At 44.9% G+C, this 10,130-nt stretch overlaps 1 protein-coding gene and 1 long non-coding RNA gene across 2 annotated transcripts in view; one reads left to right on the forward strand and one right to left on the reverse strand.

Annotated features, from left to right (window-relative positions):
- Positions 1-6,368: 6,368 nt before the first annotated feature.
- Positions 6,369-9,333, reverse strand: LOC119359689. Its single transcript, XR_005172629.1, has 3 exons — positions 9,125-9,333; positions 8,854-9,037; positions 6,369-8,109 (listed from the first exon to the last, which is right to left on the reverse strand). It is a non-coding gene; the product is annotated as an uncharacterized LOC119359689 (long non-coding RNA).
- Positions 9,334-10,038: 705 nt separating this feature from the next.
- The window catches only part of LOC119355720, a 12,295-nt gene continuing 12,203 nt past the window's right edge, over positions 10,039-10,130 (forward strand). Inside the window, exon 1 of the mRNA XM_037622572.1 lies at positions 10,039-10,124. Coding sequence (XP_037478469.1) covers positions 10,039-10,124 — 86 coding nt within the window. The remainder of the gene's footprint in view (positions 10,125-10,130) is intronic.

The following is a 10,130-nucleotide window of genomic DNA, read 5'->3' on the forward strand; positions in this document are numbered from 1 at the left end:
CGCTTCACCGCCGACCCGCGCCACTCCTCTCCATCTCGCCGCGCCGCTGCACTTGCTCCGCCGCCGCCGCACCCGCGCCGCCTCCACCGCGTAGCACCTCCGCCGGTCGCCTTCCGCCGTCCCGCCGCGCCTTGCCTCCACCGGCGCCGGATCCGGCCGGAACCGGCCTCCGCGCCGCCTTCTTCCTCCTCTCCGGCCTCACCTCCGTCATCCCCGCGAACTCCGGCCGTCTCCCCCGTCTCCGGCGAACTTCTCCGGCGAGATCCACGAAGCGGGATCAGATCCACCACTCCCCCGATCCAAACGCCCCGTCCAGATCCGGATCCCTCCGTCCCGTACCACTTCGTCCCGGTTTGACTTTTTCCGGAGGTATAATTTTCACTAAGTCCCGAAATTCTCAGATCCAAGTGCCTCTATTCATGGCCTCGTAACTTTGCATCGGTAGCTCCGATTCATGCATATAGCATATCAAAATATTCATCTCAGAGAGTACATCATTTCATTCCATTGCATCATTTTCATTTGAGTTCATCTTGATGCCTGAAATGCTGTTAGAAGAGGGCTACTTGAGTTAATTGTCAGATCTGCTACTCCGTTTAGCACTTTTGTCATTTTTGCCATGATTAATGTGTGCATGCTTTGCCCTGATGCTCTACATGTGTTTTGTTAAGGGTTTTGTCATCTTTCTAGAGGTGCAACCCATGTATTTTTGTGATGTGTGTGGTGACTTGTACGAGCTTGCAAAGTGGTGCACTTAGTAATTCTGTTTTCAGGAACTTAGCAATTCCATTAAGTCCTTGAGCTATTTATCTCATATGGCCATATGTTCATGTTGTTTCCTAGTGATCCGTGCCTCTTTTGAGGATGATCAGTAAGGATGTTTTGTTATTATTGTAGTGCTCTATCCATCCATGTCTTTGTTTGCAATTATGGAGCACCCTAGCTTGAGTCAATCGAGCTCTATTTTTGCTACTTTATGAATCTGGGCAGATTGTCAACTTGTTTGCAATTTTGCCGGTGATGTAGCAGTTGATCCGTGCATGCTATGCTATTGTTCTTGCCATGTCTAGCTTGCATTTTGTGCCTTCTTGATGGATGTATGCTTAGCTTGTCATGCCTTGCACCGTAGTGAGTGCATCAAGCTCGTAAACATGCCTACTTGAGTTATATTTCAGCATGTGTCAGTTTTTCACTGAGTATAAAAACTGATTATGTTTTTGCTATGTTCACATGCTTGCAATTGTATTTTCTGATCCCTTTTGGCTCAAGACTAAGGGACTTTTGTTAAGCTCTTTGAGTAGCTTCATGCCATGCTTTACTTTGCCATGATCAGGTCCTGTAGCAGTAGTTTTGTTGCTCCGAAGTGGGCTACCTGATCTGAAATTCCAGACAAGTGTTAATTTCACTAAGTCTGAGATATGTTTGTCATATGCATTTTTGCCATGCTTGTTTGAATCTGTTAATGGATGAATTGGCCGTAGCTCAGTGCTAGACTTTTGTTAAAGCATCTTGAATGCATCCCTGCCATGTATTTTGTTGTCATGTTTGGGTGCTGTAGCATGTTCATCTCATTGCATTTAGATGGCTACTTGCTGTAAATCGCAGACCGGTGTCATTTTTGAATCACTTGCCATTTCCAAGCCGTAACTCCGATTCCGGCGTTCTTTATATCGTTTTCAAGCGATTTCATCTTACCTTTCTAGTGGCACACTTGGATTTCCAAGTTGAGGCCAGGTTCTTTCATCTCTTGTCAAATCATGCATATGCATCGCATACCGCATCCCGCATATCATATCATGTTCATGTGTTGGTTGTTTACTATGTTGTGTGCTTCTTTTCCGGTGTTGCTTCTTCGGGTTGGTTTCGATAACGTCATGTTGTGAGGATTCGTTCGACTACGTCTGTTTGTCTTCGTCATGGACGCGTTCTTCTTCCTTGCGGGATTTCAGGCAAGATGATCATACCCTCGAAATCATTTCTATCTTTGCTTGCTTCGTTGCTCGCTCTTTTGCTATGCCTATGCTGCGATACCCACCACTTGCTTATCATGCCTCCCATATTGTCGAACCAAGCCTCTAACCCACCTTGTCCTAGCAAATCGTTGATTGGCTATGTTACCGCTTTGCTCAGCCCCTCTTATAGCGTTGTTAGTTGCAGGTGAAGATTGAAGTTTGTTCCTTGTTGGAACGTGGAGATATTGTTCTTTGTTGGACCATGTTTACTTGTTGGGATATCACTATATATCTTATTTAATTAATGCATCTATATACTTGGTAAAGGGTGAAAGGCTCGGCCTTATGCCTGGTGTTTTGTTCCACTCTTGCCGCCCTAGTTTCCGTCATATCGGGTGTTATGTTCCCGGATTTTGCGTCCCTTACGCGGTTGGGCTATTATGGGAACCCCTTGACAGTTCGCCTTAAGTAAAGCTCTTCCAGCAATGCCCAACATTGGTTTTACCATTCGCCACCTAGCCTTTTTCTTTCCCTTGGGTCGTCCAGCCCAAGGGTCATCTTTATTTTACCCACCCGGGCCAGTGCTCCTCTTAGTGTTGGTCCAACTGAGCGATGTCCGAGGCTACCAGGGGCAACTCTGGGCTGGCTTACCCGACGTCTGGCTCATCAGAGTGTGCCTTGAGAAAGAGATATGTGCAGCTCCTATCGGGATTTGTCGGCACATTCGGGAGGTGTTGCTGGCTTAGTTTTACCCTGTCGAAATGTCTTGTTGTACCGGGATACCGAGTCTGATCGGAATGTCTCGGGTGGAGGTCTATTTCTTCGTTGACCGTGAGAGCTTGTCATGGGCTAAGTTGGGACACCCCTGCAGGGATTTGAACTTTCGAAAGCCGTGCCCGCGGTTATGGGCAGATGGGAATTTGTTAACGTCCGATTGTAGAAAACCTAAAGTCGACCTTAATTAAAATGAATCAACCGCGTGTGTAACCGTGATGGTCTCTTTCCGGTGGGGGCCGGGAAGTGAACACGGTTGTTGGAGTTATGCTTGACGTAGGTTGTTCTAGGATCACTTCTTGATCATAGATTCTCGACCGTGCTTTGCTTTCTCTTCTCGCTCTCTTTTGTGTATGTTAGCCACCATATATGCTAGTCGCTTGCTGCAGCTCCACCTCATACCTTTACCTTACCCATAAGCTTAAATAGTCTTGATCGCGAGGGTGCGAGATTGCTGAGTCCCCGTGGCTCACAGATACTTCCAAAACCAGCTTGCAGGTGCCGATGAGACCGTGCAGTTGACGCAACCAAGCTCACGAGGAGCTCGATGAAGATCTTGTCCTTTGTGTTGTTCCGTTCTAGTTGATCAATAGTGGAGCCCAGTTGGGGTCGATCGGGGACCTTTGTCGCATTTGGGGTTCTTCTTTTATTTTGGTTCCGTAGTCGGACCTTGATTGTATTTGGATAATATAATGCTTTATTCATGTAATTGTGTGAAGTGGCGATTGTAAGCCAACTATGTATCTTCTTCCCCTATTGTATTACATGGGTTTGTGTGAAGATTACCTCACTTGCGACATTGCTTTCAATGCGGTTATGCCTCTGAGTCGTGCTTCGACACGTGGGAGATATAGCCGCATCGAGGGCGTTACACCGTTGCATCTGAATTGACAAGTTGAAAGAATCTGGTATTTTTGTGCTTGCCTACAAAACTGTCAGATCTTATATTTGTTCGCCAAACAAAAACGACTGATGGTTGATTGTCTCAACCATGAACGAGCATTTCTGGATTGTAGAACAAAGAGGTGCTTTATTTTCCTTTTCTATTATCTACATGTTTATCTGTACATTTGCACTTTTCCTCGAGCGTATTGGTTTCTAATAACCATTTTTAAGCCCCGTGGAACCTTCGACCAGTAAAAAAATGTTCGAAGAAACTTGCTCTGAGCTCTGTGTGATCAGGTTTATGTGTTTCTATTGTACAGTGTCCCGGGCAAAAGGATCAAGTGTTGGCAGGTGGGCATCGGGAGTCCAGGTGGTTGGCTTCAGCCTTTGAGGTGCTGCCGGCTAGCGGCGCCGCTTCTGAGCGTCTCCTCATCTCACTCCCGTGGCACCTTCGACTGGTAAGATTTCCCCTTCTCTCTCTCTGACCGTCCGATCGATTTTTGTTTATTAATCTTTCTTATCCATAATGATTATCCCTCTTTGTTGTCTGCAGGTGGTCATGCTGGTTTTCTCTTCCGGTTGATTGTTAGCCCCCTACAAGAGTTGTCACAATATGAAAAGGCTCCAAAAGGTGTCACAGTCAGGAATCTTTTTTCTAGACAGCTGGTGATGATCAGGTAACCAAACCATATCACGGGTTGTGTGTTTGTGTGGTCCGGCAAAGTAATGCTCTTCTTTTGTGGTATGTGGAAAGTAATGTTCTACTTGTTATTCTTTTTTCCAGACAGCCGGTGAAGTCATGTTTGCCAATGTCACCCAAAAATACACTAATTATTTTCCATCCAGAGCTCATTTCCATGCCTACTCTGGAGTATTTTCATACGGATAAGAGGGCCACAATACCCCAATTGGTCGGACTTTGTTAAGGCGGCAGGAATAGAAGAATAACTACTCAGATAAAGATCTTTGCCTTCAAGATTATAAGGGGAAATTATTGCTCACTGTCCATATGCTTTAGAAGGAAATCACAAGTGTATTCTCTATACAAAACCATTATGTGGTCATCTATATTACGAACTATTCTCACCAGATTCATATGGAATGGCACTCATGGAGGCAGTTGAACCAAAGCTATCTATCGGTATGCCTAACTATGGCTTAGTAGTTTTAGTGCATCCATATCCACTTTTGGCTTTTTCTCTCTTATGTTCCTGCTTGTACTACTGAACATAATGTCAACTAATAAGCTTTTGTATTGCATTGAACTCGATGTTGCCTTACTTGTGGGCCTGGTTAGTTTTTATAATCTCATAACTTTGTTAAACTCGATGATGTTACACTTTTGAAATGTTTATTCTTTTCCATGAACCAGCAAATCGTTTCCTGTTACATGTGCTAAACTTGCTTTCCTACTAATGCATCATGCGATTTGATCTTCTACTATTTGGCCATATCGGTTGGACCGGCACCCTCGCGCCAATGCGCGTTGCCGATCTAGTCAGAAATTAACGTGTGTGGAAGGAGCGCCCGCTTGCACTATCCACGTAGGATCAACTACCAAACAAAAAAGGTACGCATAAGTGTTAAGGATTAATTAAATCCTAATAATCAATGCTTAGGTCGGTTGTTTAGTTTAGCAACCGCCAGTTACCGACTATGTAATTACCGCCTCTGTACATGGGTATAAATACCCTATTCTTCAGTCAATGCAGTTACTGCTCAATCCATTCGTTCCTCTCTCTCTTTTTCTTCTTTACATGTTATCAGCACGATAGTGTCTAGTGATGATAATATCACAATCATTATAGGGCTGGTATCCCAGGAGCCCGAATGGAAAACCTTACCGATCCATATAACATTAAAGTTCTTCCTGGTCAAGTGCAAGAGACCCGTATTCGGGGACATATGACTACTATCTCTAAAGTTCTTCGTGCTGGACCATAAGAGGACTGCAGCCAAGGATATAAAGTGCTCATCTACGGCTGTATGTGTCATAATCCCTACTGATGACAGTATCATGATAATTATAGGGTTTGTATCCCAGGAACCCAATGCAAAAACCTATTGATCCATATTACATTAAAGCTTTTCATGGTCAAGTGCAAGAGATCCATATTCGGGGTACATATGGTGATGTACCAGACACATTGGTTCAAAGTGCTATAAAGATCCAATTGAAACGCAGATAGCATTTAAAGTCCTTCGTGATCAAGCGCTTAAGCACCGGTCATGTTGAATCAAAGTCCTTCGTGACCGGGCATTTAAGCTGCGTACCATTGACCTACAAAGGCCCAATTGAAACACCAAAAACAAATATATCAAAGTGATATGGCAAAAATCTTGCTAAAATCCTTTAGTTTCGAGGTAAAAAGACTATTGGACTTTCTCGGTTGCTTTGTAATGTATTTGTGATAGTATTTTTTCTGTTTGTAGCCAGCAAGTTTGCTGCTACTAGGTTGTGGTTAGTAGTGCATTGCTTCTGATAGTGTGCTTGGTGTAAATACTTGAAGTACTAATGTGCCCACTATTGTTGTTTCATGATGCTCAACTGAATAATGTCGGCTGTTTGACAGCAATGTGTCTATTTTTGCTGCCGTATATTATGTGATTCAGTTTGCACAAACAGTTTCTATGGCAAATGAATTTTTTTTGGTAAAATAAAATAAATTGGTAGCAACATCATAATATGAACAACAGCAACCATAAGTAGATTTTGCCGAAATGAACATCAAAGGTTCAATTTGAGTTGCACTTGTACTGAAATAAGTACCGCGGCTAACTTTACACATCCTCATAACATTTCTGAAATTACATATTCACTACTTGGCCACAAAAATGAACCTAATTTCTGACAACAAAAGAACACCTACAACACCAATTTCATCTTTCGAAACAGCACAACAAAAGAAATCCTACAACATCTTTTGTAACACCAATTTCATCTTCCAACAACAAAATGAACATTCTTATCGAGCACGAAATTCTCTCATGGCCTGAAAGGCCACACTTAGTACACTTTGGGACTTTCCTTTGTGTCTTTGTTAGACCTCCCTTTGAGGGGTATCATGATGCGATTTGGCCCCTACCCTCTGCAAATAGAACAAAACTTTGATCTTCCCTTGCTGACATTCTCATAACCTAGCTTTGCTCTTGCGTTCATTGGCCTACTTCGACCCCTCTTGCGTGGTACTACATTCATTGAGCTTGATAGAATAGTTGCTCCTGGTATGACAGGCATATCTTGGTCATGCAGTTCAGTTGCGACCTCATCTTGTAACCCAAGCCACCCTACAACCATCAGCCACCAATAGGTTTCCTATAACAATTTCTACACATATGATTTCACGAGTCAAAGACCCTGCATATTTCGGAGTTGTTAACAATAATGCAAAGAATAATAATCCTGGAAAATATTGTCAGAATGTGCACATCACTCTGATGTGGGTTTAGAAGTACTTGCTTTGCACACAACAAAGAAAGTTTGCTCCAAAGAATATCGATTTTCTCCAAAGAGTAAACCTTTTAGCATAAATAAATGATGTCTCTGGAAAATGTATTACTTTACATGTCAATTATGAAAATTAGTAACCGACAATGCTAAAAAAATTGGAATATAAGTTTGACTGAAAACAAGCAGTTGCTAGCGATTATATATTTGACTGAACACAAACGCCTCGTTGAATGATTACTGGGCACAATTGGAAATTTGAATCATGTACTGTTTGCCATCCTCGACAACCCCATACTATGTACAATTAATATTTATGATCACCGATAAGCGACATATTTTGTAACATCATGGGCTCATGCTATAAAAATTCGTATGTTGCTGCCGATGGTCTTGAAATCTATCGAACTACTCCGCAATAACAACAATCTGCTCCAAAGAATCAAACTTTTGACAGCAATAACCGATCACTATATCAAATTTCCTTGCTATAGATGTCAATGCCCATGGTCAATTTCAATTGACAGTGCTGAATTAATCTTCAGACTACTATTTTACTGAAAACACTTGCCTAGTCGAATCATTCCTCCACTCAATTGCTGTTTACTGTATAAGTCAATGCCCACTATAATTTCCAACTGAGAAAGCTTATAAAATCCGGGCCCAGACTACTATTTTACTGCAAGCACACGCCCAGTTCAATCCTTTTAGGAGTGCGACAGAGAGATAATACCTTCCGAACCACGGAGTTGGAAGGCCAGAAGTGTGGCGTGGCCTCCGGAACTTCAGATTCTGCGTCGCTAGCAGATTTCTCTCCATCTTGGCTTGAGGACGAAGAAGCGACGTGTAGGAACACTCGCCGCCGTCTTCCTCCTCTGGCGATCTCCGACCTGGGACGCACTTCAGGGTTATGAACAAAAGCTGTCCACGGACACCGCACAAGAGATTGTAGGCTTTGCCCGATCTGCGTAATTTCTCATGGCCTTCTCCAAAGCACTTTTCCTTCCCAATACTGAGGCGCGGTGGTCGGGTATCTTGCCGAGTCAGACTCTACATATGTTTGAGATGTTAACCGCAATTGGAATGAAAACAAATCTTTCTAATATAATTAAAATGTGCTCATCACTCTAACTTTGATTCATAAGTAGCTGCAGTGTTTTGAATACCGTATGCATAGATATATGTAACAACTAATGCTCCAAAATAATTAACCGTGTAGCATTAATAGGTATGCTGCTCATAAAAATGTCTTAATGCACATGCCGATGCCAATATCGACGGTATAAATGCCTGCAAAAAAGCGGCAAAGTCTGACCGTAAAATGTACTATAACCAAGAGCGGAGTTTATGATTCCTTGACACAAATCGAAAATTGTATCATATACTGCACCCCAAATAGACATGTTTATGATCGCTGATCATAACGGGAGGTCTTGTAACATCAACCGACAACTCCTCAATAACAAAAATTCTGCTCCAAAATAAACAAACTTTTGACTGCAATCAACTGAACATGATAAAAAAAATCTCATGTTCATGTCAATGTCCATGATAAAGATTGAACTGGTGATGCTTCCCTAATGTTGGCCCAGAAAATTATTTTACGTGTACAACACGGGCCTAGATGTCCACGTTCATTAATCCCAAAACTAGAAACAGAACACGTTACTGGCCGTTCTAATTTCGGCCTGCCCAGAATCCTCAAATCTTCATCAAGCCAAAAACTTTACTGAAAAAACAGGACTAGTTCCCTGAAAGTTGTATTCACAGAGGGAGGATCGATTAAGCTAGTACCTTTGAGGCCACGGAGTTGGAGTGCGCTGCGATTCAGATGGGGGTTCTCTGTGACTGTCGGTGTTGTCAATATCCGGGACATGAACTTGAGATGCAGAACTTAAGGAAGGAGAATCGGTAACGCCATATGTCCCTCTGCCTCCACACTCGTCGTCCTCCTCCCCTTCCTCTAGCAATGCCAGATCTGGGACGCCCTCATGGACATGGCAAGATTCAGATTTGAGGAATTTGCCGGAGAAGACAAAGAAAGAAACAGAGGATCTTGTGAAACCTGAATAGGAGATCCGTGAATGACTCCCCACCGAGATTCATTGGTGAATCATGAAGAAATCTTGAGATCCAGGCGTGGCGATGGGGAGGACGTGGTTCCGCCGGTCGATGCAGCTGCAGCTGCGTTGAATTTTGAATTGCATCCGGCTTGGGTGGATGGGGCAGCCTGGTCACGGGGTAGTGGACGGGGAGGTAGGCGAGTACGCTAGGCGCGAGCGTAGGTAGGACGCCAGATACGATAGGACGTGTATTCACTTCGTATGGCGCTCAGAAAACTGAAATAGCCGAATCCGGATAGGGCCATGTGGGCCAGGCTAGCGCCAATCCACAAGGTGCAACGACGGCTCCGATACTGGTTGCGCGCGCAACCAGTTAGGAAAGGCCTTATTCGCTTTCCGCCGGGGAAGCTCCCTCGCTTGTGGGCGGTGGCGAGGGAGGAGGAGGAGGAGGACGGGGAGAGGAGGCCGTTGAGGTGCGCCGGGAGGGAGCCGCTGCTGCCCCCGCCGCCGCCGCCGTTCCGGTCCAGCACGGACAGCCACGCCTTCCTCCAGCCGGCCATTGTGCCTGGTCAGCGATCGCCGATCACTCGCTCACTCACTCCAGTGCTCTACTGGTCAGTGTGACGGTTAGCAACTGCCGGCAGGAGCGGATCTCGATGGGCAGGCTCAGAGTTTATGGAGAAAAGTCCGCTATGGACCAGTTGGGCCCAAATCCACGCAGACCGTTGCCGTCAGCTGGGTCTAGCCCACAAATATCCCGGCCCACCTGGTCCCTCGCTTCCTAGGGTTCGTTCGCCGCCCGCAATGGCCCACCCAGCCCGTGTGTATATAGATGATCGTACCGATGAATGTCGCATCGCATCGCCATTCCAACTGACCAGGCGCCTGCCTCCGCCACCTTTGCGAGGTGTCCACCATGGCCTGCGGCGGCGGCGGCGGCATTTTCAGCCTGGCGCTGGGCTACGTCGTCAACGAGTTCTTCGTCCAGGGCCTCGCCAACAAGTAATG

Source organism: Triticum dicoccoides, chromosome 2A (genome assembly GCF_002162155.2).
Source record: "Triticum dicoccoides isolate Atlit2015 ecotype Zavitan chromosome 2A, WEW_v2.0, whole genome shotgun sequence".
Lineage (NCBI taxonomy): Eukaryota > Viridiplantae > Streptophyta > Magnoliopsida > Poales > Poaceae > Triticum > Triticum dicoccoides.